The following is a 27,491-nucleotide window of genomic DNA, read 5'->3' as shown; positions in this document are numbered from 1 at the left end:
TCCTTATTATCAGGCTGCTCTAATAAATCTCTTAGGTCCCTCCAGTTGATCCAGAATGCTGCAGCTCGTGTTCTCACTAAAACTAAGAAAAGAGATCACATCACTCCTGCACTAGCTGCTCTGCACTGGCTCCCAGTAAAATCAAGAATCACTTTTAAAATTCTTCTCTTAACGTACAAAGCCTTGATTGGTGATGCACCATCATATCTTAAGGAGCTTGTAGTACCATATTGCCCCACTAGAGAGCTACGCTCACTAAATGCGGGACTACTTGTAGTTCCTAGAGTCTTAAAAAGTAGAATGGGAGCCAGAGCCTTCAGTTATCAAGCTCCTCTTTTATGGAACCAGCTTCCAATTTCAGTCCGGGAGGCAGACACAGTCACCTCGTTTAAGAGTAGACTTAAGACTTTCCTCTTTGACAGAGCTTATAGTTAGGGCTGAATCAGGTTCACCTGGTCCAGCCCCTTGATATGCTGCTATAGGCTTATAGCTGCCGAGGGACGTTTAGGAGGCACTGAGTACCTATCTCCTCTTTTTCTCTCCTTAAGGATGAATTTTCATCTCTCAATCACACGTTACTAACTCTGCTTTCTCCCCGGAGTCCTTTTGACTTCACGTCTCATGGGGTCATCGGACCCTATGAGACGGCATAGATCCTATCTGCCTGATGGATTATCGAGGTCTGGGTCGTGGAATTCCTGCTCCTGACTACGCCACTGTCCTGTTGAGACTCCGCCCACTGTTGAGAAACGCCCACTCCTCCTCCCCACCGCCATCTGCCTGATGGATCGTGGAGGTCTCCATCGTGGAATATGCCTACTATGAACTATTCATACACTCTGTCATATTCATTGAATGTATTTTAACTCTAAATCTGTCCTTCTGTACACATTACATCTATTGCACCTGTCCATCCTGGAGAGGGATCCTCCTTTGTTGCTCTCCTGCAGGTTTCTTCCCTTTTTTTCCCCCTGAAGGGTTATTTGGGAGTTTTTCCTGGTCCGATGTGAGGTTTTGGGGCAGGGATGTCTATGTGTACAGATTGTAAAGCATTCCGAGACAAATTTGTAATTTGTGAAATTGGGCTATACAAATAAACTGAATTGAATTGAAGAGGAGAGGAGAGACGAGGGAGAGACGGTCACAGGCCAGCAGGGTGAAGAAGAGAGGAGAGAAGAGGGTGGGGCTGGGGTGGCCCAAGAAGGTGAAGAGGAGGACAAGGTGGAGTCAGAGGAAGAGAGGGAGACAGGCGTCAGGGAGGTGAGGCTGTCAGACAGCGAGGTGGACATGGAGGCGGAGGAGGAGAGCCTCAGAGTCCCCCGGCTAAAGAGCAGGCATGAAAACGGGTCAGGGGTGAAAAAGGTGAGGAGGATAGGCGCGCGGGGGGGGGGGGGGGGTGCTGGTGGTGACTTCCACGAACATCGATGTTGGATGATAATCTATAGGTCCTCCATTCTGACACCAAGTCTGCGATCGGGCCCTATAATACTATAATAATAGTAATATTGTGTATAATATGGTCATTCATGAACCAACTTCCTTTTTTTGTTGTTGGCGTGAACAAGTCTTCAAGTCTTGTGCTCTGCTGAGCCTTGAGTCTGTTCCTCGAGTCTGTTCTGCCTCTACCTGGTTGTCACGATCTTCTATACCATACCTGCCATAAATATCATGATACAATACCATAAAAACAGTATACCATAAATACGATACTGGTATATTTATCTATAATAGTAATAAATAAAATATCTGTATGGTTCACTTTTTACCAACTTTTTCTACACTTAAATAGCAGTAATATTAGTATTAATACAGCAAGATATTAATGAAACTACATGGAGCCATCATAGCATTGATCAATGATTATACACTATGAGGCCGTTAGTCTCTGACCAGAGGATACAGAGTTCATCAGGAAGAGCAGCTGTAGAGTTACAGAACTTTACAGACTGAACTTAAACATTTCACTTCTGGCATCTTTTTTATTTTTATTTTTAAAGCCGAAAATTCCGCCACTTAAGGCCACTCTGTGAGCGCTGCGCGTGCAAACAGCTCGACACGGAGCAGCGCGTGCGCTCTGATCGCTCTTTTAATGAAGTATTGAGACTAAAGATATGCTAAATCACATCGCTCTTAACGTACGGGTACTTTGTTAGCATCGCTCCACCGTGCAGCGCGACAGCAGCAGAAGTAGCGTCTAACATTCAAGCTAACCTAAACCACCAAACGCTGAAGACATCTTGACGCTGATTGGCCGAGATGCGACACGTCCCATCAAAGATGTTTTATTGCGAAGAGCAACACTTCACACTTTCTCCGCGTCCCACTCCAATCTCATAAACGCCGGCCGGCCAATTGACCACCCCCCCCCCCCCTACCCCAAAACAAAAACTCTTCGGATCTACACGATTCACGTAAGTCACCTATCTTGGTTTCAAAACGGAGAATTTCGCCGAAAGGTGAGGGATTCTCATGCCTGAAAGAGGAAGAGTAGGGAGGAAGGAGAAAACCCGCAGGCGAAGAAGGTGACGGCGGGCAGACGGAGGTCGAGGAGGAGAGGGGCGGAGCCAGAGTCCAGCTCGGAGGAGGAATACACCCCTCTTCCACACTACAGTGTGGAGGAGTTGAAAGACTTCCTCCGCAAAACGAAGCAGATGTGGCATGTCCAGGTGAAGGACTACTTCTGCCAGGACAAGTTCTTCCTCTCCGCCACCTTCCTCACAATGAAGGACGAGAGAGGAGCCTTCACGCAGCAGGAGTTCTTCAGGCTGAAGAAGATCCTGTGCGACCTCAGGAAGGTGCTGCTGGTGGAGGACGAGGAGAAGAGGGCGAGAGGCGAGGTCGACTGAGGGCAGGACACTTCCTGGCCTCAGGGAGCAGTTTTTGTTATAAAAGAACTTGAGCACCATGAACAATTTTCTTTTTCAGGATTGGTGCTGCAGTTAGTGTTTTGTGTTGATTGCAATTTGGTTTATGTGGTGCGCAGTTTGAAATAATTTTTGAAAAAATCTCTCTCTCTCTGTATGTCCATTCTGTACACATTACATCTATTGCACCTGTCCATCCTGGAGAGGAATCCTCCTCTGTTGCTCTCCTGAAGGTTTCTTCCCTTTTTCCCCCCTGAAGGGTTATTTGGGAGTTTTTCCTGATCCGATGTGAGGTTTTGGGACAGGGATGTCTATGTGTACAGATTGTAAAGCACTCCGAGACAAATTTGTGAAATTGGGCTATACAAATAAACTGAATTGAATTGAATTAAGCATGACGTCAGTAAACAGCTGGACAAAGCTTTTGTTTTTGTTTGTTTCTTTTTTTTTTAGCAAACGTCATGTTTTCAGCAGCGCTAATGTTGTGGTTGATTTATCACAAAACAACGTCAGGGGACAAACACCGTCATGACCTGTTGGTCTGATGCTGCGGGTCAGAGGAGAAGGAGGTGCACCCGTTTGGCGTGGCGCGAGGAGCACTGCGCGAGCACTAAATGGAGGAGGGGGGGGGGGGGATCCTCAGCGCCACGGAGCATGTCGGGGAGAAATTCTCACAAGAACTCAAATAAATGCCCCGTCGGATATCCAAACACATTTGGGGGGAATTGATGACAGAGAGAGTAACTTTTATTCTTAAATCCTGATGAATTAAAAAAAAGTGTCTCCAGCAGAAAGGGCACTTTTCTCATCCAGGGCAAAAGGGCTGGTGCTTGAGCACCACTAGGGCTCTATCTGTGCACGTGCCTCAGGCCATGACAACTCAACTCAAATAGAACTATACAGGAGGTTTTAGGGCTTTGGATTTTTGTCTGGTCAAACTTACTTTCTCGGGTCTCTTTCCCATTAAATGCTGTTACACAGGCACACAAGAGAAGTGCATGTTTCCAAAATCTTTCTGTTATTATTCACATAGATTTTGTATGCGATCGCTATATACTTTAATGATCATCGTGGTATCTGTCATGCACAAGAAGCTGTAAACATTTGCTATCAGGACTTATTAATGACATCATAGAAAATTGATTTGCTGTTATGCTGGGAGCACTGTCTCAACATTATTATATGATATTACAAAACACTTTATGATTTCAGCCCGTTAAGCTTTTTCCAGTCTTAACAGTCTGCTCGCAATACGTTTGTTGTTAATTAGTTTTTACGGAGAACTGAGCTTTTGAATCAGTATTATACATTTTCACATTTTATGTTACTAACCATTGCTTGCATTATCGGTGATATATTTGTCTTAATTGATTATTTCCTCTATCAATAAAATATATGAATTTAGTGATAAGTCCTTGTTATAAATTCCCACAGCCCCGAGGTGTTGCCTTCAAACGTCTTGTTTTTTTAGACCAACAGTTCCCTTCATTTTCTTTCATGTATCAGAAAGAAAAGCATCAACTAGTCTTCGCAGTATAGATCATATATATGTTGTATAGTTGTGTGTGCTGAGTGGGCAGTCACTACCACAAACTCCCTCCTCTGTCCTCTTGTTGTACTGCGGTGCCCTTTGTGGGCAGACTTTTCCTCCATTTCACTGAACTTTATTTCCTGAAATTAAATATTTATTGGAGAACCATTTTTTTCTTCTCCTTATAATCTACCTCTTGTGCTGATTGTTTATGGAACCGTGTTTTTGTTTTTTTGCAGGAAAAGGGACTCCAGTTCTCCATCAATCATTTACATCCTCACTGTTAAGATGTCACTGACGGACACCTAAATATGCGTACACTGTCATTAAGCTGGTTTTGTATGCAACTTCATATGTTGGAGTCTGTGTGGAATATTAGCACACTCTTATGGAGACAGAATTTGCCGAGAAATACATCAAGTTTTAAGTCTTGAAAAAAAGTAACCTTGCGACGACCTGTGAAGTGGATATCAACACCTTTCAGTTATCATAGCCACGTATCAAGTCATTGATATGCGACAGCTGCCCTCACCTCCAGTGCTTCCCTCTTCTGAGTCAAGGTTCCCAGTCGGTCCCACAGGTCACAGATGCTCTGGCAGCGCTGGTTTACGGCCGCCACGTCATGGTAGTCCAGCTCACTGGGAAAATAAAGCACAGACATCGTTATTGTTCCCCAGGCATTTATGAGACGAGCAAAAATTTTCTGGAAAACATAAGAGTACACTAAACAAGTCAGACATCCACACAAAATAAAACAAACATGGAGCGAGGCGCTGTGTAGTGTTCTCAGGAGATAAAGTAAAAAGAACCAGGCTTTGTGTTTGACTACCTAAAGAAACAACATAATTAGTTTCCCCTGACTTCAAATTAGCAGCCTGGGAAAGGCATCCAGTATGTTTAGATCTGTTTCCATAGCCTTTGACGTGACAGTTGAACAATTAGCCAAAGACTGGTTAATAAACTCCGCCCTCAGATTTTAAACTGTTCATTGAAGCCACATAGAAGAAAAACACAAGTCACTTATTTAGTCTTTTATTCAAAATCCACACAAGCAAACATGCATCTGAGCGAAGTACAGAGACAACTAGCGTTCTCTGACCTGATCCACGTCAGGTTGTTTTTAATGACCTACAGGGCTGCTTAGTCGTTGGTCTACCAAAGCCGAGTGAGGAAGTAATATTGCTCATAATGGGCTTCGTCCAACTGGCCGCCGCCGGTCTCGTAGTCGGACAGAAAGCGATTGTAGGTGCCAGAAGGAAGCTGACCAGTCAAGAGCAGGTACTGGCTCCATCCAACCGGCATTAGCTCTCGTGGGTCTGGCTGCGCGGGGAACGTCGTGGAAGCAGCAGACGCCTCAACGCCCTGCGGCGCCGAGGCGTAAGGAGGCGGTGGCATGAAACCTCGTTCTTCCGTTTCCCACTCTTGATTTCCGTGCTCAAGGGTTAACGCGTGCCGACTCAACTCCCCAGCCTGGAAGTCAGGATATGGAGAAGCAGATAAGTTCAGCTCTTCAGTTTCTCCGTCTGCATTGCCGGGCTCCACGGTGTCGTCATCGTGGTCAGGCTCGCCTGCTCGAAGGAAAAGGGGAGGGTCGACGTACGGCGCGGGCTGAGTGTTTCTGGATGCGTTCGTAGACTCTTCCAGAGGATCCCAAACAGGAGGAGCATTCAATGAAGCCTCACTGGACACTGGCGCTTGCTGGATAGGCTCCAGGGCTCGGAGACGCTTTGTCCATCACAGCCGGGTTACTCACAGTGGAAGGCTGTGTAGGAGCACCTTGGGTCGAGCGATAAGGGACGCTAGGAAGGCCCTCAATGTGAGACAAACTGCCTTCATAAGGACGACGCTGGCGCCAGCCTGAGGGAGAAACATTTGGGGCAAAGATTTTGTGAGCCAAGGTGTGAAAACTATTTGTTTTAACCTTTAAGTCTATGAAATAACGTACCTTTTTGCGCAGGAAAGCAAAGGACATTGCAGGTGCACAGTGCAATGAGGAGCAACTGACTGTAAAGGAAAACAGCAAGGTCAAAAACAGTGAAATAAACATGCCTAGAATAGACTATGACAAATAGTAATTTAACTGTCACATACCTTGGAAGAACCCAAGTATCCATTTTGCTTGTCAGATGAAATGACATCTTCTGGTCCGAGAGCACCGATTAAATATGAAACCGGAAGTACTCCGTGACCAATCCCAGACTGACGAGGTAATGATGGACAGGTGATGCTCATCGACTGCTGTCAACATGACCGTGAACTAAACCCTTGACCCGTCTACTGAGAGAGTGACTTGTTCTTAACTAAGGACAAGAGGGTTTCGGTCATTTTCATGAATACTCTTTTTCAAAGTGGTTCAAAATCACCTCACATGCAAATCACATTAAAATGACCGTGAGTTCATGTTGTTTGAAATTGTTCATGCACTGCCTTTCCCCTTTTTCTTCTTCTCCAGTCTCAAATATGAACAGAGAATAGATGCTTTGGGACCACTGACGGACAGCATTTGTGTGTGAGTGCAGTGTGGTGCTTATGTCTTTTGATGCTTGTCATAGAGGGTCTAAAGCCATAAATGCTATTTAATTCATATTTGCAAGAAAGAAAAAGAAAACAAGATGGCAGTAGCTGATTTTGCCGTCAACTAAATGTCTGCTGTATGGAGTGCTTACTTTAGCTCCTGTGCAATGGCTGCAATCTGCTCCACTCTGTCCTGGTGGGCTGCCAAGTCACTCTCAAAGGCCTCGTGTTTTCGAAGCAGTGCTCTGATTTCTGTCAGGGAGGCTGTTTCATAGTCCTTCTGGGAGAGCATCAGTTCTTTATCTGAATATCACACATATGCAAAGAGAGAGAGAGGGATGAGCTTAGAGAGGGGAACAACCAGATGATTAGTAGATTAGGGCTAAGCACAGGCTCTATTTGGTCATGGCCGATGGAGAAAATGACCTGTTGCTGTCCACTACAGGCTGAATCTAACACCTTCAGCGAAATCTCATCAAGAACCAGTCTAAATAAACTACAGATTCCAGGGAGCTACTGTAACAAGTACACAGACGTGACTATAGGCAGACAGTAGCAGTGAGATGTAGATAGAGAAGCGAGCATGCAGACAGTCAAAGGGACAACTACAACTGACCCTGGCCCAGTTCTCGTGGTTGGTGGCTTTTTGGCGAAACTTTTCAGCCAGGTGGTCGAGCCTCTCCAACCTACGGATCTCAGTCAGGAGCCACTCCTCGAAACCTTTCTCCCCCTGATCCAGCCCCTGCCATGCGCTGGCTATGTCCTGGACGCACAATGAAAATCACAAACTCACAGTCTAAACTCACTGAAGATATTGATTGTGAAAATGATAAGAACCATGGATAAATATCATATGAAGCTGAAAAAAACCGTCCATAACGTCTTCATGCTGTGTAGGATGTTACCTCTGAAGTACTTGACATCAACAGTGGTGAACACTATCAAAAACATGTCCTGGCTGCTGATTTAGAGGAAGTGGAGGAATTTGGAGTGGTCACTTACGGACACCATCTTGCCCTCAGAGGGCATGAAGGCGGGCCGATTGCTGATGCGCAACTTGGTCTGCAGGGTGTTGAAGTTCATTTCCAGCTGGCACTTCTCCTGCACCTTCGGGGGCTTGTGCTGGCGCCTGTAGTCCCTGAAGTCCTCCAGCTTGCGCTGCATCTCCGCCATGGTCTTCTCCGAAGTCCGGTTCTCTAGCCAGGGAGTGGTGCGGCGGATCCACTCCAGCAGCTGGGAACCGCATGGACGGCATTGGGGAAAAAAGTGGAGATTCAAGAGAGCGTCATATTAAGACAACTGAATTTCAGGAAGACTGTGATGAATTATTGCTTATTTTCCGCTTGTCCCATCAATGGGATCCATAAAAGGGGGACAGAAAATCTGCATTTGTACTTTTAACCCTCCTGTTACCTTTAGGGTCAATTTGACCCCATTCAATGTTTAATGTCGGTGTTCTTTGGGGTCAATTTGACCCCAGGCTGTTTTTCACTGTGTCAAACAGATTAGAAATATCAACTTTTTTATATATTTAAAGGGCTATTTAGGTAGTCAACAAACAAACATAAAGTACCTCACACTTAAACTTGGAGGTTTTAATTGCTGGGGTCAAATTGACCCCGAGGGTAAAATATGTTAGTAAATGTGAAGGTAATAGGAGGGTTAAGTCAAACCTGAGTGTAATATACGGCATACATCATTTTTCACAAAGTTTCCAAAGTTTCATTTCCTTTTGAAAAAGATTTAATTGCACAATGTGTCACCATCATTCAAGATGATTTTCTTAAGTGTACTAATTATGCTTTACCTCACTGGCCAGCCTCTCGTATTCCTCCATCAGTTTCTCATTCTCCTGGTTCACGCCGAGCACCTTACAGATCCTGTTGGCAGCCGTCTCTGCCTGAGAGCACAGGGCACCAGAATGATGTCATTACATCGGCAAAGAAACAGGGGGGCATCCTCCCGTTGATCCTTTCCATTTCCCTAATAACATTATGCTCATCATAGATGTGTTGATCTAAATGACGTGGCAGAAACAAAACAATAGACAAAGCAATAGATCTGTGCGCCTGTTCTCAAAATGCATGTGGACAGAGGTTAGCTACCTGCCTAGAAATAGATATTAGTAATGTTTTGGGTGAGACCACTATACCTGCTCAGCTCCAGCAAAAGCATGGTAAAAACAGGACATGTAGGTCATGATAGCTCTTTCATCAGGCTTGGGGGTGTTGATGATATCTATGGAATCGAGATGGAGGAAGAATCAAGATGGCAGAAGATTTTTAAACCGAAAAAAAAAGCAAACCAAAACTGACCTCCAACAGACCAAATATCCTCAGACACATCCAGCGACGTTCATATTGCAAACACATATTTCCAAGGATAGTATATGGGAAAGCTAACATTTTTACGAAGGACTTTACTCCAAAAAAAACATTACCTTCTGCATCCAGCATTTTGGGAATGTCCAGGTGTTTCTCGGCTATGTCAAAAGCCAGGTCAGATTCCCCAGAGGATCATCCTAAATAAAGAAACACAATAATACATCACTGGGCAAATTCCCCCCGCTGACCTCCATGCTATAGTGGACACAGCACTTCTCCTACTCCTCGCGCATGCACATTTACGTAAGAGCACCCGTTTTATTGTTATGGTGTTCACATGAGCTGGATGCTTAGGAATTGAGCGGCGTTTTGATCGGTCCCACGAAACGATGGGAAAATAATTTGTTAGGATCTTCTCAAAATGTGAACGCACGTGTTGAGCTTTTATCTGCTTTTTTTTGTCAACAAATACAGATTACCGTACATCAAATCATAGTTTTTGCTTATTTTCCAATCCAGCAATCAGCCAGTAAATGAATCTCCTCACAGCTCAATGACACATTTCATACCTACAATATACATCCTATTTCCTCATGACATGTACACACTAGTGATTCTGACAGGAGAAACCAAGTGTTTGCTCAGAGTGACAGTGGTGCATTAAGCCAACAGCTGACGGAGAACCTTTCCCTGCTAATGGGGCAGTCAGTGAGAGTGCAGAGGGGGAAAGGGATCATGCTATCATGCTGCTGCTATTGTCCCTGTCTCTGTTCCATGAAGGTAGGGGGGGGGGGGCGGCACACTGCATGACAGGGCCAGCTGCAGGACACATAGATGGAGGTACATTGATGATGGGAAGGCCACCGCGATGCCTCTGTGTGTGTGTGTGTGTGTGTTTGTGCATGAAAGTCGAGGTGTGACCAAAGTGTGTGAAAATGTATGTAAGAGAGATTTAAAGAGGGCGGAAAAAGCAGCAGATTGTTCATGTGCCTCATCGCTCATATTTACCCTGAGTGCCTTTTCCTGATAATGAAAATGGACACCATCCTTCCTAAAGATGCGACTGACAAATATAATAATACCCATCTCGTAGACATCTTCCTGCCTTTCATGAGGACTGGAGAACTATAACTGGGGATCGCAACGTGACATCATGGACAATAGCAGAGGTAAAGTTAAGCCTGAGCTCTGCAGGGACTAGGCTCATGTTTCTGTGACTATTCAGGGTGAACTCCAAGCGGAGCCAGTGAGCCGTGTGGTGAAAACAGAGAGCTTTTGTCCCCTCTTGATCGGCCATGGTGTTCCCCTATTGCACATATACGGTACCGGGCCTGATTTGGCCTCGGTAAAGTAAATGTTCCTATTTGAGCACAGCAATCCAATTTCCCATGAATACGTGGTCTGTTTTTTTCATTTGCCGTCGAAAAATAATAATGAAAAAAATAAAATGGATCAAATATCTATTGTCGCCCCCCCCCTACACACACACACACAAAAACGAAAACAGAGTTGGCAGTGGAAGAGAGAATGCTAGAATATTCCCACGGGACAGCCTTCCTGTCTGAGACAGATCTTTCTTCCAGTAGGAAAAGGTTGCATTATTGTTACTTGACGAACGCTGGAGGGCTGTCAGCTGGGCTCTGTAGCTCTGAAAATAGGCAGCACAGCTCATCCCTCGCCTGTGTCTGCTCCAACAGTGACAGTCCTTTTAACCCAGAAGTTATAAATGAGCTGTGGACTTGTTTTCCCTGAACAACCTTTTAGCTCAAGTAGAATGCACACACCAATACACTGGATGAGAAAAGTCAAGGCAACCCTAATTTGCATATCAATCCCCATCTTACCATTAAACTCATTATGTATTCCTTATTACGGGCAGAGTGGCTTAAACACTGCGGCTCAAATTATGCTAAGTATGTTGTGAACTGCTTTCGTGAAGCATAATGAAGCGTGATGAGACGCTAAATGAATGCACTTAGGGTAAAAACCTCACGCAGTGAAGAAGAAACATAGAACTTGATTTTAAAAAATCATTATATCCATTAGCCAAACGACACTCTGTTTATCTACAGCCAAGATGACATTACTGCACACAGCTTCTGCCATTGACAGCCGAGTGCACTTCCCATAGACAGCTTACGACATCAAACAAACTATAACTCCTATGACACGCCTCATATTTTTGAGCGTATCCAAAAGTGCCACAACAGTCCCGACAAACTACTTCAAGCTCAAAAAGCGAGAAAGAAGGCATACACCTCCAGTCCTAAATATCCAGTACTTTCCCTCAGTGTTTCACAACATAAGTCAACACGTCCTATAAAAAGTGACATTATCATGAGTCAGTATTTGTTTTTATCAGTTCACTCAGTGACAGAAGTGTTAATTGTGTGGGAATCAATCATGTTAGTGGTTGGGGTCTGAAACACAGCATCCTGGTTACACGACACCTTGTTGAGCTTAGAGTAGTCGAGGAGGTCGGGTCTGTGTCTGTGAATCAGGGTGCAGAAGGCCAGGCCGTCCTTCCAGCTTCACGAGAGCAGAGGGAACCAACATGTCAGTTCAACGGGAAATGGACTGGCATTTATCTTCCATCTCCCCAAAGCGCTTCACACACACACACACACACACACACATAGATACAGCAGGCCCCCATCTAAACCTTTGGGAGCAATGTGGGGTTCAGTATCTTTCCCAGAGACTGGAGAAGCCGGCAATCGAACCGCCGATCTTCGGCTCCCTCTCTGAGCCACAGACACCTCGAGGTAACACGCTAACTTAACTCAGAGATAATGGAATCCAGCGCGAGCATTTACTCTGAAAGCATTTTTGCTGATGCCGTCCTCAAGTCGAGATATGTTGTACTTTTTAAAGTACAGGAAGAACTCACTAATGGCATCAGATACATTTATTCACTTTACAAACTCCACGTCATTGTGATATCTACTGCTATAATAATGTTCTCTATGCCCAGTTCAATTGAAAAAAAGGTAATTGGAAAAATTATTGGGATTTTTTCTTGGAATATAACATAACTGTATAGAGAGGACAACCTAGATTAGCAATCGTTCACATAAACTATCACAGTATTGATTATATTGCAACAGTATTTGATGTGTTGAACACCTACCTGACATGGAAGTTTTGGACATTGACATTCCTGTAGGGGGCAGTCTTCCTCTGACACCACAGGAGAAGACCTTCCTTGGCAGATGTTTCTGAGGAGGAAATGAATTCACAGTTGTTGGTTACATACCAGTAATAACATAGTAAGAGTTGTTCAATGTTTAGACATTCAGTGGACAAAATGAAATTTAACCTAGATTTTAATCATATGGATTTTCTTATCTCACCTTCCACAGAAATGTCCTGGATGGCGAAGCGGAGGATGATAGTCCAGATCATCCCGAGAGTCATCTTTGCATTACCGTCCACAATCTCTGAAAGGCAAACGATCTGTTGCAATCAGTTTGCACACGGGTGATAAATAATATTATTGTTCTATTATTCTCTAAATATTATTATTCTATGTTGGCGAGTTCCCATTGGACACCCGATTCCCTGCAGCATGTTCATACATACAGGAAGGTGTCGGTTACCTTCAGCTCCAATGGAGACCAGTTTCACTCCTTTGCTCGTGATGAATTCCAACGCTTTGTTGACGTTAGCGATCTTATGAAATCGCATCTTCCCTCTGTCTGGCTTAGGTAACCGTTCTCCTGCAAACACAACATTATGTGTCAGATAACAGTGAATAATATGCGCACATTATCCGACTGGTGTGTTATCAGAAAGAATAAATCACAAACACATCAAGTTATAAAAGAAGCATACTCGTTTGTGATCTAACCTGAGATAACTTCCAGCAGCAGCATGAGTTTAAGTCCATTTCTGAGGTCGTCCTCAATGTTTTCAATTTGAGTACCAGCTTTCCTCAGGTGGGAGTTACACCAGGCTGTGAATGTCTAACAGGAAAGGGAGACCCAGGTCAATTAAAAGGGGATTAGATCAAATATCACCACACAAATTAACAGCACTCTGCGAATGAAAAGTTCTGAAGCTTCGCTGATGATAAAAAAAAGAATACCACTTAAGAATGCATATTGCACAGTTTGAAAAAAACATCTCTGAAGTAAGACTTTAAATCTCCATTATATATGGATTACACTCCAAGCGTGGCATTCCTCTCTGTAGGCCTAAACAAACAGAGGCAGCTCACAGTTTAACAAGTCTCCTCTACAAGACTATATGCCATATCGATGCTGACGTCTTTGACCACTGCTAGATTAGCAGATTAACCTTCAGTGACCCGTTAGTGTTCGATTTCAACTTTTTCTTCCTTTAGTTCCACAGCTAACAAACCTTGAGAAAAAAAACACACTCCATATGGGGCACTGAAATACTGTAAATCAAGTTAAGACAGGCTCATTGTCTTTCTATTCCTATTTTTATAAAGTCTGTCAATAGCGAGCCGCAGAGTTCAGGGGCGCCAAACGCTGCACGGATGAAAGCTGGGAGCCGACCACAGAGCACATTCCGACCGATACAAGGTGTTAAATTTAGACCTCTCTGCTGTGGCTCATGATAAGAGACGGGGAGGGGGGGAAAACGTCAAAACGTCTTGCCGCGTCAATGTGAGCGAACATGTCACGAGGACGCGGAGAGAGTTTCCGCCTCGCGTCACTTTCCGTCACTATTCTCCCCCTCATAATGCGATTGGCTGCAGCTGCAGGGCGATGGCTTTATCACAGGACGGCAGCTCTTCCAGGTCACGCTCATTACCATGCGGAGGGCGAATGAATGGGTCTGTCAAGGTGTCAGATATGTTGACTCCTGCCACAATGAAAAAACTAGAAAGGACATTTTTATTTTCATGGATACTTAATAGTTTAATAGTTTATCATGTAAGCTAAGTGGACGCTATACTTGACATTTTGCTGTTTTGTATCGTCATCCTGTTAGATTAGAGAGAAACGTATAAAACGTGGCATATGTTCTCAAACCTTAACTTTACTTTTAAACTAGTGTGTTTTAACACCTGTATACTTATTGGTTAATATATAAATTCAACAAAAAGCACATGCATCACTTGAGGAAAATGTTTTAGCACTTTTTCCGACCCCGACTCTCCCAGTCCGGGTGTATGTGGGTGCCCAGCCAGCGACTCAGGCTTCCCCTCTGGGTGCTTTGCAAGAACAGAATATGACAGGCTTTAGAGTGAAGGCCATCACATTCCACACTGAGTGAGTCCCCAGAGTGTGTGTGACATTGAACCGCTGCCCTATTTGTTTGAAAAACGTGGCCTGCTGGTTCTCCAAATTGTACTCGCCCACAACCATCGACCCTTGCTGCCCACTTTCCAAGCCACCTGCCTCCCTTCCAGCACTACTGAACAATGACAGTTAAGGCTAAAAATAATGATGAATCACATCCAGATAGGGCCGACTCCATCAGTTGGCTGACTGATGCCTTTGGGGCCTCACTAGGTCAGAGGCTGGCGGGTTGTGTCCAGGTGGATGAAAAATACATGAGAAACAAGTGTTTAACATGTCGAAGGTGCTCGGTCGCATCAATGGGCACTCAGGGAGGACCAGTCTGAGTCAACTAATAGATTCATGAAGTTTCCATTAATAATGAAGGAAAGCTTGTAGGACTTGAATGAAGGCTGCTGACTTTGAGCCAGATGATAGAGTTAAGGCTACTTGGGGAAATTATTTGGAGAGAGCCACAAACAAAAGCAAACAACAGCCTTCAAGGGTCAAACAGGGGTATGTGGTCAGGCACAGAGCAACGACATCACATCCCACCTTGCAACAAAAAAAACATTGCACCAGTGTTGCTGCCTGAAACTATCACTGGTGCTTTATCTATTCTGATCGTTTGAAACAGCTGCTCCGAGAACCAGACCACTTTCCAATGAGCAATTTGTCAACGTCAAATTATAATCAGCGAGAAGATAAACGATGTGAAAATAGCCATGTACACAGACCAGGGACCTATTGCTGCCTCGTGTTACCAACAATACACAGTTGTGTCATCCTTGTGGGGGCCAAAGAAGGTTATGGGCATGGAGCTGGCGGCCTCCAGCTGTGCAAAGGGCTACAGTTTAATGCCCGGGCCAACTTTTAAAGCCCTACAACCAGTGGTGTATAGTAACGAAGTAGAAGTACTTCGTTACTTTACTTAAGTAGTTTTTTTGGGTATCTGTACTTTATTTTACTACTTATATTTCTGTTTACTTTTACTTTTACTTCACTACATTTTGCAATGAAAACTTGTACTTTTACTCCGATACATTTCCCCTGAAACAGTATCGTTACTCGTTACTACGGAAAAAAATAATCATGAGACGAACATCGGGGACTGTTGTGGAACACACCGCAGCGCACCTGAACGCAGCACGAACACCAGGTTGGGGATCAGTGGTCCTTGCCGCGTGTTTTCTCTTCCCAGTGATGCCCAGGATGCTAGCGAGCGAGCGGCTACAGATACGACTCATTTCATGTGGAGCAGCAATGGAAGCTACTCGAACAACCACGGTGACCAAGATCAACATCCGTGGCCATATTTGGGCGAACTCTTTTCTTTTGTCGGAGTGAAAGTTTCTTCCTACCGGATGAAGTGACTATTTTTTTGCTCCATCCCAATGCGCGCAGACCGGCGTCGGAGCTCTGCAGCGGAACAATCGATCGGCGTATTGAGCACCCCTGCATTCAAGCATTAAATAGCCGAGAGGTTTTTTCAGCGTGAGGAATTCGATGTGTGGCGTGAGATAAGACCGAAATGCGTGAGTCTCACGCTCAATGCGTGAGACTTGAGAGCCCTGTCAATTTATAGTACAGTGTTACAACAAGAAGGACTATCATAACAACATCCTTACAATAAAACTATTTTTGCTGAGGTATTATTGTTCCTGTTCAAATGGTCGTAAGTAATGATGACACACTTACATCACTAAGCTGAAAAAAGAGGAAGAAAAGCGTCTACATCTCCAAAGGAGATTAATTCTCTCTGAACCATTTCACTAAGAAACACATGGATTAAGCTTCTACTGTCTTATACAGCAAGTCAAAGTAGCAATCAATGTATGAGGAAGCTACAGTACCTGCATTATGGTCAGCCTGTGGAGAAAAGGGTCAGGCACACAGGTATCCTGAAGAGCCTGTTCGACAGGAAGCATTTAAGTAAAAAACTGCTTTTATCAGCATTTCCTGTTAAAGCTCCGTGGATGCACTGCAGATTGTACTTCACCCTCCTGTTACCTTTGGGGTCAATTTGACCCCATTCAATGTTTGACATCTCTAAAAAAATGATTGACATAATTTTTTGCTTCATATTTCATGAATTTTCCTAATGTATTGGGGACAACTGGGAAAACATAAAATTCACATGATGATATGTTTTCAATGTCCTGTACACAACTTGTAAATTCAATATTAATTCTAATCATTTTCTGGAGGTTTTAATTGCTGGGGTCAAATTGACCCCAAGGGTAAAATATGTTAGTAAGATAGATAGATAGATAGATATATACTTTATTAATCCCCAAGGGGAAATTTGTCGAGTCAGTAGCAGCAACACACAAGAATAAAAAAACAAAACACAAATATAAGAAGGGTTAGGGTGATCTGGCAAGAGGTGAACTGTTGTAGAGCCTCATAGCCGTCGGCAGGAATGTTCTCCTGTATCTCTCCTTGTGGCAGCGGGCGTGAGGAGACGTCTGGAGAAAGTACTCCTCTGTCCCTGTAGGAGGTGGTGGAGAGGGTGGTCCGGGTTGTCCAATATGGACACCAGTTTCTTCAACGACCTCCTCTCCACCACCTGTTCCAGGTGCTCCAGCTGGCAGCCGATGATGGAGCCAGCCTTCCTAACCAGTTTGTTAAGACGGCTGGTGTCACCGGCTCCGATGCTGCTCCCCAGCAGACAATGGCAAAGTGCAGCACACTGGCGACAACCGACTGGTAGAATAACTCCAGCATCTTGCTGCACACGTTGAAGGATCGAAGCTTTCTCAGGAAAAAGAGACGACTCATCCCTTCTTGTACACAGCGTTGATGTTGGCCTTCCAGTTCAGTCGGCTGTCGATGGAGACGCCCAGGTACTTGTACTCCTCCACCATGTCCACGTCCACTCCCAGGACACTCAGAGGTGTAGGAGCTGTCGCCTTCCTCCTGAAGTCCACCACCATCTCTCTGGTCTTGGCCACGTTCAGCCGCAGGTGGTTCTCATCGGCCCACTTTACAAAGTCACTCACCACTGCCCTGTACTCCTCCTCCCGTCCATCCCTAATACACCCGACCACTGCAGAATCATCAGAGTACTTCTGCAGATGGCATGACTCCGTGTTGTACTGGAAGTCACTGGTGTACAGGGTGAAGAGGAAGGAGACAGAACAGTTCCTGTGGGGCTCAACATCACTGACCACCGTTCCAGACAGCACACGGCCCATTCTGACAAACTGTGGTCTGCCTGTGAGGTAGTCAGTGATCCAGGAGATGGTGGACGCGTCCACCGACCACCGCAGCTTCTCACTCAGCAGCAGTGGCTGGATGGTGTTAAATGCACTGGAGAAGTCAAAGAAAGTGACTCTCACAGAGACATCGGTTCCATCCAGGTGCGACTGAGCTCGTTGCAGCAGGTAGATGATGGCGTCGTCCACTCCCACATGAGGCTGGTAAGCAAATTGCAGAGGGTCCAACGATGATTTCACCTGCGGCGGAGGTGGGCCAAGACCAGCCTCCAGCACCTTCATCACATGGGAGGTGAGGCGACCGGTCGGTAGTCGTTGAGGCCAGATGGTGCTGACTTCTTTGGGACAGGGACCAGGCACGACGTCTTCCACAGCACGGGACTTCCCCAGCCTCAGGCTGAGGTTGAAGAGGCGCTGCAGGACACCAGACAGCTGGGTGGCGCAGGTCTTTGGGACCCTGGGGCTGATGCCATCAGGACCTTCAGCTCTGCGCTGGAGTAGTTTCTCCAGCTGTCTTCTCACCTGGTCAGTCGTCACAGAGAGGGGAGGGTGGAGGAGCCCATTGTTATTGAGGGCTCGGTGGATGTGCAGCTCAGCAGGGGGACAGAGGGGAGGAGGTGTTTGGGAGGTGTGATGTGTGGAGGAGACGGGGAGGGCTGTGAACTGAACCTATTGAAAAACAGTTCAGCTCGTTGGCCCTCTCCAGGAGCCCCTGGCTGTCTCCCTCCCACCTTGAAGCCAGTTATCTGCTTCATGCCAGACCACACCTCCTTGTGTTGTTCAGCTGGAGTTTGGCCTCCAGCTTCCTCCTGTAGGAGTCCTTGCCTCCCTGAGCTTCACCTTCAGGTTGCGCTGGGCTTTCCTCAGCTCATCCCTGTCTCCAGACCTGAAAGCAGCTTTCTTCATGTTAAGAAGCGCCTTCAGGTCCCTGGTGATCAGGGCTTGTTGTTGGGGAAGCAGCGCACAGTCCGTGATGGGATGGTGGTGTGTTCACAGAACTTGATGTATTCCGTGATGCAGTCGGTCATACTGTTGATGTCCTCCTGTGCGGTCCACACAGCACATCCCAGTCCGTTGACTCAAGCAGTCCTGTAGAGCGTCGTTAGCCTCCAGAGACCACCTCCTCACAGTCCTGGTGGTCACCGGCAGCCTCTTCACCAGAGGAACATACCTGGGTGTCAGAGGACCAGGTCATGATCAGACCTGCCGAGGGGAAGGGCAGTGGCGCTGTATGCGTCCTTAGTATTAGCATACAGCAAGTCCAGAGTTTTATTGTTCCTTGTTGGGCAGTCTATGTATTGATGGAAGGTTGGCAGAGCTTTTTCCAATGTGGTGTGGTTAAAGTCACCAGTGATAGCCATGAATGCTCCAGGCTGATGATTCAGCAGAGCAGACACAGTGGAGTGGATGGTGTCCACAGCTTCCTCAGCGTCAGCTGATGGCGGCACGTACACGACAACCACAATGGCGGACGTGAACTCTCTCGGCAAATAGTACGGGCGCATCCCCACGGCCAACAGTTCAATGTTCGGGCTACAGAAGCGCTCCTTCACGCACACATGGTCCGGATGGCACCACCGTTCATTCACATAAACAGCGATCCCGCCCCCCCTCTTCTTACCGCTCTGTGTAGCGTCTCTGTCAGCCCGAACAGTCCTGAAGCCGGGCAAAGACGCGCTGTGATCCGGATAGTCCGCGTGCAGCCACGTCTCAGTGAAACACAAGAGGCTGCTCTCACGGAAGACCCTCTCGGTCATTACCAGCGCGCCGAGCTCATGTAAATTTGAAGCTAACAGGAGGGTTCAATAATTATCCAGTAAACAACTGAATCTAAAACATCTGCCAAGACAATTTGTTCCGGTGAATTTAACAACCTTATCAGAACACTATGACCACTGATCGACTATGTTTAAAACATTTTGACAGATTCTCATTTCACCCTTCGGCAGCTCTTCGTTAATTCAACAGGGACACCTGGTGCTGCGTAGACCGAAAGGTTGAGGAATTTCCATCGTCTGGAGTCTGGAACCCTCATCAATATTCTTGCCTTGTTAATGTTACTGTTCAGTGACAAAGCCTTTCATATAACAGCCAAGGCATCTCAAGCCCAACTCCACCAAGTTATCAAACACACAGTTTGGCGGTAACATGATTAACTTCCTTCACATTAGTAAAAGATAGTGTTTGGAAACTCACCATTGAATTAAGAATGAGTCCACACACTGGATTGTTAACAATGTAAATAACCACTGTCACATCCTGATTATGATATATGGAGAGCAAAGAGCTGCACTCAACCTGACTGCCAAAGCTGAGATACAATAAAAGGGGTCATAACCAAAACAGGGAAATGACTCAGACTGTTTCCCTTGATCTCAAAAGTTCTCAAATTCATTCCATCACTTCAGATCCTGATATCTATCGTGCAAATAATAAATAGAGAAGCGACAAGGAGGTCCCAGGGTTACGCCGCTCCCCTGGATGTTCCCAACAGTTCAGGATTAAGCAGGATGTGACGGATGTAACGATAGGAACTTAAGAACAATGAGGCAGATTTGACTACAAACTAAAACTGCCCCTTCATGTCTCTGGGGAAAAATAGATTGAATGAGATTAATTTAAAGAGCTTTAGTGAGACTAATCTGGATTAAAAACCAGTGGTTAAATAAACATGAATAGTCAAGGGAAAGGAACAAAGCGGTGGCCCATCCCGAGAGAGAACTTCATGAATTTAGCCAAGGTCATCGTCAACATGAATGAATGAGTGAACAAGAGCATTTGAGCGTAGGAGAGCAGCAGCAATTTATTCATCCAGCTCAAAGCCTTCCGTAATCACAACCACAGCATTTCAGTATTGGCTAGATCCCAGTGCCGCGTTGGAAGTTTACATTATTTAAAGCCACTCTGTGCAGAATTATTATCTAATTATAGAACCTGTTAAATTGTTAAAATAGCATACATTTTTGTGTTGAGCTAAATTAAACATTCCTGGTGAAAACGTGCTTGTTCTTCTTCGTGGCCGAAAGTAAGATGGTTTTCCCAGTAAGTGCAGACAGGGAGTTAGCAGCTGAAGCTGTTATAATTAATATATTTTCTTGTGCGAGATTCATGTTTTTTATTCATGATCCCTGACCACTAAATGTGATAAAACCAAACTGTAGAAGTGTGCAGCAGGGTTCATACAAATTTTGACCAATAGATTTCCATGACTTTTCCATGACGTTAAAACAAATTTCCATGACCAAAAGTTTTGTGAAATCTCCGTGTGAAGATAAAAATGTGAGAACATTTAGTATTTGAACAAACAATGACAATTCCAAAGCATACAGTAGCCTATAACCTTAAATGAGACAAATGAATGAGATAGAATAGTTTGATTAAATTAATAAATATTTATTTAATGTTTATTTTTTATTATATATTTAGCTGAATAAATATTGATAAATAATAAACTCCCATAACTCCACTGTGTTCCTGTATATGCAGTAAATATGCCCAACCTGGGATATGATTACATTTCAAAGAAACACAGAGGGTACGAAGCCAATAAACAGTTTCACTTCTGGCATCTTTTTATTTTTTAAGCCGAAGTCTCTAAAGCTGCGCCACTTCTCTCGCTGTGAGCGCTGCGCAGCGCAGTGTGCGCAGACAGCTCGACACGGAGCAGCGCGTGCGCTCTGATCGCTCTCTTAATGAAGTATCGATCCTAAAAATATGCTAAATCATATCGTGTTTAACGTACGGGTACTTTGTTAGCATCGCTACACCGTGCAGCGTGACAGCAGTAGATGTAGCGGGCTAACATTCAAGCTAACCTGAACCCCCAAACGATGTCGACATCTGAACGCTGATTGGCCGAGACGCGACACGTCCCATCAAAGATGTTTTATTGCGAAGAGCACCACTTCACACTTTTCTCTGCGTCTCACTGCAATCTCAACGGCAGCGGGCCAGGTGACCCCCCCCCCCCCAAAAAAACTCTTCGGATCTCCACGATTCACGTGGATGACCTATTTTGAATTCAAAACGGTGAATTTCACCGAAAGGTGACAAGTTTGCAGGTATGTATAACTATTACTCACTGATTATTCATTATTCATGTATTTGTTTTAATGTGTATGTTATCAGTGCAACAAAACTGTAATAAATATTGCTTCGCACAGTCTGCTAATAGGTCTGCAAATAAAAAGAGTGAAGAGATAATTGTAAAGGGTAAAGCCTAAAAGGCAACGTTTTCCATTTGGTTGATGGACAAAGAAAGTTTCACTGACTCTACTTTCTAATCAGGCGGGTGTCAGCTTGTTACCATTATGGAACACCGCAAATCCCCAAAGGAACATTGTACAGCTGCGTCCCTATTGTCTAATTTCGGTCTCAGCCTTCAACCTGTCCAACAGGAGAACCCCACTGTGCAGTAAAACATCGAGTGGAGTGGAGTAAAATCATTTTCATTCACCTTTGTTGCTGTAGACTTATGTAAATGTCAGCTGAGGATTTGATTTGTTGGCCTGGAGGTTGCAAGTCTTGTTGGTTTGGATTAACTTTCCCCTACAGAGTTTAGTTAGAGGGCTCGCTCTACTCACCCAGGCCTGGTACAAGTTGTCCAGCTCCCCATCTCTTTCTGAAATGTCAATCAAACTGAGGAAGGAGATCGACTCAAAGACAGGTGCTGGTTTGAACTACCTTAAAGAACGGGGTAAATTGTCACTCTAACACTTACTTCAGGGCAAAAAAGCTAGGAAATCGAAATTTCAAGTAAAGTTGTTCATTTTACTTTACTTAGAACATGTCAATCTAACTTTAACATTTGGTGGGAACTTGGGCCGGGGAAAATACTGAGACTGGCATACAGCTACAAGAGGCAACTTTCAAGCATCATTCAGAAAGCCGGTAGAACAAACAAACTTTTGTTAAGACAGAGGAGTCATGTGAATTGGCATAATGAAAACCAGCTATGTCAATGGATGAACTTGTTCCATAACTATAACAAACAAAATATCAATATGTGTTCCCCAAAGCAGCATCTGCTCGCATTCTCAATAGGACTGCTCAGGTAAAATAAGGCACAAGCATTGTTCTAAAGGGCTTTCTACAGGTGGCAGTCTGAGTCTTAAAGTGAAGCCAATTCTGAAATTCCTTAAACTTGCATTTTTTCTCATAATCAGGCAGCGCCTCCTCTGGTTGCAAAAGAAAACCCTAATTGTATAAAAGTATAAGAGGAAATGACCCTATGACCACATTTTAAACATGAGTTTATGGTTTCAATCACTAGTTTCAAGTCTTCTTCAATTGATCATGAAGTTAATTTAGTAAATGATACAATACAAAAAACAAAAACAAAACAGAGCTCACATTACCTCAATATGTGTCAGCTTTGCACAAGCACCATTGTGTCCAGAGCTACTGTGGATAGTTTTTGAAAGATCGGTGAGATAGAAAACGTGGACTGTTATGTATGTTAGAGTTCAATTTACAAAGCAATCTTGAATGTAATCAATACAATGTGAAACTACATTAACTCAGAATAATAAACAAGTCACAGATGATGGCTAAATTAATCGAAACAAAGAAATATACGGCTAAATATTGAGAGTTAGAGGCTCGTCCAGGCCAAGTCAAACATCCATCATCATCATGAGCTCTCCCTTTCCGTGTGTTACACCCGTCATTCCTGCAGCTGGTGCAGATTCACTCTCTGTTGGTAGTTTTTAACTCCCAGTATACATATTTCACCAGCGCTGTATCGGTCTCTGTTCTCTGTGTCTCTTGTTAGTACAGCTCTCTTTTACCTGGAAACAACCCCTCTGCACCTCCACCGAAAATAATGGAATGGCAAGTTGTTATTAATTCATTTGCTAAGCGCAGACAGAGAGCATGAAAGAGAAGTCATCCATATGATAGGAGTCTGAATTCCCTCGAGTGAGGTTTACTTTTTCAAGAGAAGAAGAAAAGAGAATAAAAAATAAAAGGGGTGGGGGTTGTAGTGAAACATGACAGACACCGAAAAAGAATGACTTAAATTGTGGACAGAAGAAAGAAAGCGCTAAAAGAGGCAAAAGAAAAAAATCTCAGAAGAAAGATGGTGCAGTGGAGTGTACCGGCTTGTGAGACATTTAAAAATGTTATGGAAATACTGGTATGAAGGGCAGCATGCGGGCTGTTTCTTAGTGCAACATTTACAGTTACGGCTGACAGATTCAAATGTGCAACCCACCGTAGAGTTTATATACCGAACAGACCGACATGAACTTATGCAGGTGACAGCGATGCCCTTCGTAAATCCCCCTTCCTCTCCTGCCCGATACCTGACCGTTGAACTATATCTCACTTGCATGATCTTGATTTGTGTGCGGATTGCTGTGTGCTGAACATACACAATATCCTCAGATAAACATGGAGCAGCAGTTGTTAACAGCCCTGAAGTGAGCACCGTATTGCCACCAATAAGGGGCAGTTCCAGCTAAGCTTGTGTCAACTAGTAAAGGTCAGAGAGTGATGAGTGTCAGTTTAACACACATTATGTTAGCTATAAAAGCCTCAATTGCATCCGCGGGGCGCCAATATTGCAAGTAATATAACCATGAGACAACACCAAATTCATGTCAATTCAAGTTAATAACAAGTTATTTGCATGACGCACCAATATAATGATGATTAAACTCCTGCTTATGTATTCAATTTTAATTAATGTCCATATTAAATAGATTTCTGCTTAAAAACGTCCAGCTGCTCATCAGGCCACAGTGTCTTCCCAGCAATGTGCCTCTAAAGCTAAGCAGGTGCTACGAACATGGGATAACAACAGTAGCCGCCCAGAAAGTGGAGGCAAAGACAAAAAAAGTCTGAGCACTCCACCCAGAAGGCTTTGCTGTAATCACACCCTCAGGCGGCTCCTCTGCTTGGAGAAACAAGGACGGAGTGCAAAGCTGCATAAACACAGCTCTTGGTGAACAATGTAATCGTGCAGATGCTAATTGACAGCGTTGTTTTCTCTTGCTGAAATCACGAGGGATGCTCTGACACCGATCAGATATGAGGCAGATACTGACTCAAATCGCTTGATTGGATATCGGTGACGAAGGGGCCCATTTATTTGATTCAGTTCAATGTTTATAGACTAAATACATTTTACACTGGCTTTTTAATTACTCCATCACGAGAAACCACCTTTTATTATGAGCACACATTTTGCACATAAAAAACACATCAACTGAGAAATGTTTTGGCCAACTGCGGGGAATTTGTGTTTTTATTTTAATCATTGAACTGAGATGGAAAACTTTCTGCCTGTGTTCTGTCTAAAGATAGATGCACTGCTTGGCTCTGTTGTGGTCGGCATGGCTGTGAAAGTGGATTAAAAAAGGCTTTAACATCAAGACGAGCCCTAATGAAACCCAATGGGGGAGTTAGCTTGTCTGTTTGGCCAGCTGACTCCTGTAAAATCCCCATCACTGTCTCCTGTTGCCTGCTCTATAAGTAGCCTAGTGGTGCCAGTCAAGACAAGCTGCGACCTGAGGGTTATATTACTGCTTGATGCTTTTTTCAGGATCATACAGAAGCTGAGACTCGATATTTCACTTTTTAAAACATGTTTTTTGCATATTCTTGTGTTTTTGTTGTTGTATTTCTATTCAATCTGCCATTTTTAAATCAATCACACAGCCGTGTCCGCGTCAATCTTTACCTAAGACATATGTCACACTCCCATTTAAAACTAAAATGAGTTTTTGATGATGAAATGTAGGGGAAAAAACTGATTTTAGGTTCCCGTAAACTAGAGCATAATATTGCCCCACATGAGGTTAACCTTAGACTTCTTCACAGAGTATACAGAGTACAGCATTGGTACATATTGACAGGCTTAGGACCGATAAACCAAAAGCTTCTGTGCCAACAAGCCACTGTGTGCGTCACATGAAAAATCAAAAGTAGGGCAGAGGGTAAAAGCAAAGACATTTTCCTCCCACTACCACCATCTACACCAATGTCACAAAGTTATATCCTCCACCCACAGCCAATATGGGAAAGTCATGATGGTGATCAATACATTAGTAGCACTTTGAACAACAAAAGCATCTATCAAGAGCGGTAAGCCTAAAGAATATCGGTCAACCACTCTCACCCTCTGCTTGATGTGTGTGTCTCTTTTTCTGAATGTCCTCCGCTGTGTCTCTCCCCCCAGCAGGCAATGGAAAGTCATAATCATCTAAACACATTCCTGCTCCACCTTTAACAGACTAGTAACAGACCGTGCATTCACCATGACACAGATCTAGACTGCACTGTTCCCTAACAATGCCTTTGTTGATACATGAATGTAAAAACACGCTGGTAGTGTTGATATATGCAACATATTAAAATGTTAATACTATCGGGGTTTGCAGCCATGACGGAACAGTTTGTTATTCATATTCGGCTACTGTATTGTCAAACTTCAGCCTCTGTTATAAAGAATATAGCAGCCGTGGAGTAAAACAAAAATGTCTTCACCACGGTACAGATGCCATTCCCTCTGCTTTTGCTCATTATCCAGCACAATGTCAAAGTACCCCCAGGTCACCATGGGGGAACATTCCTTTACATTGCCATCTATGGGCATCATAAATAAACAGTCACCCCAAATCATGAAAGCCTTCCGCTTGCCATGTAGGGACACAATTAATTTCCTGCTCTGTCCACAGCAATGCAGTAACAAATACTTCATATCTGATCTCTATAATAACGAATGCTATTCGAACAATAACCTTTGTTGGTGGCAATACTTTTCTTCTTTTTCATTTACTTTCACTTTAGAGGATTTCGGATGTGAACACAAATATTGCGTCCATTTCTTTAATTAACTTCACAGATTTGCTTGAGAAGCTACATCGCCTTTTTGGAGGAGAAACATCCGAGGAGCGCAGAGGGGTTGGGCAGGGATGCTGAACCGAGGGAGGGGAGGGGGGGGAGGGCAGCACTTGTTTGCCAAACTTGCATTTAAAGAAAAGCACATGCGAGCTTCCAATAGTATCATGAATATAGCATGCGCGTTGTGTACAAGTAGCCTCATCGATAACCCCAAACCATGTCTCTGCAACTTCAAAGTGCGGCGTCGTGCGGCGAAAAGCGTGGTACAAAATAAAGCAGCCTGGAATCGGCTCTGGGAGTAAAACCAGATACTTTACTGTGACACGATTTGAACACAACTTTTGTTCTTTCTGTCTCATGTTCACCTACCTCATAACACTCAATAGCGCGCGGGTCAAAAGCAGCAGATGCAGATGTGGGAATGGCAATCCAGTGAAACGTGTCACGGGTCCACGTTTGGCACAGCAGCAGCGGGCTACGGTAGTTCAAACTAGTCACATCGGAAGCGCTAACGGTTCACGGCTAACGAGGCTCGCCTTCGACCGTCACCGAGCCGTAGATTGGACCGTGACGCGAGGAGCACCGCGGGATCTCCAAGGGCGCGCGGAGGATCACTGCGTCAGGATTGGCCGGAGCGATCGTGACGCACCGGCAGGTGGCACACCCGGCGAATAAAGAAGTCCAGTTTCATTCATAGAGAATAGCTCTGTGCTGCAGGAGCCCGACATGCACACTGGCAGATGAAGGCGACCAACTTCATGTAGCAGATCAAAATGGTCATGGTCCTCTTCATTTCATCTCGGTCTCCCTACCAGCGTCTGTGCTATATCCGTTTTGACAATGGGACATTGTCATCACCCAAAGCTTCAAGCTGTTTCATTTGGCACACATGCAACTATAAACGATGTGAAAAACGTATTCCCAGAAGTCCAAGGACACAA

At 44.5% G+C, this 27,491-nt stretch overlaps 1 protein-coding gene and 1 long non-coding RNA gene across 2 annotated transcripts; both read right to left on the bottom strand.

Annotated features, from left to right (window-relative positions):
- Positions 1 to 5,413: 5,413 nt before the first annotated feature.
- Positions 5,414 to 7,051, bottom strand: LOC130207137 (uncharacterized). The gene is made up of 2 exons (XR_008834238.1): positions 6,341 to 7,051; positions 5,414 to 6,252 (listed from the first exon to the last, which is right to left on the bottom strand). It is a non-coding gene; the product is annotated as an uncharacterized LOC130207137 (long non-coding RNA).
- Positions 7,052 to 7,109: 58 nt separating this feature from the next.
- LOC130207136 (alpha-actinin-2-like) lies at positions 7,110 to 27,049 on the bottom strand. The gene is given in 13 exon segments (XM_056435612.1): positions 7,110 to 7,212; positions 7,526 to 7,672; positions 7,912 to 8,142; positions 8,717 to 8,809; positions 9,062 to 9,147; positions 9,350 to 9,406; positions 9,409 to 9,430; positions 11,684 to 11,762; positions 12,364 to 12,451; positions 12,587 to 12,673; positions 12,833 to 12,952; positions 13,084 to 13,198; positions 26,920 to 27,049. Coding segments are annotated over 12 exon segments (1,047 nt in total). The 5' UTR covers positions 13,109 to 13,198; positions 26,920 to 27,049; the 3' UTR covers positions 7,110 to 7,200.
- Between the last annotated feature and the right edge of the window lie 442 nt (positions 27,050 to 27,491).

This window comes from Pseudoliparis swirei, chromosome 17 (genome assembly GCF_029220125.1).
Source record: "Pseudoliparis swirei isolate HS2019 ecotype Mariana Trench chromosome 17, NWPU_hadal_v1, whole genome shotgun sequence".
In the NCBI taxonomy this organism is placed as follows: domain Eukaryota; kingdom Metazoa; phylum Chordata; class Actinopteri; order Perciformes; family Liparidae; genus Pseudoliparis; species Pseudoliparis swirei.
Note: the sequence above shows the minus strand (reverse complement) of the source record. Positions and strands in the feature narration are given on the sequence as shown.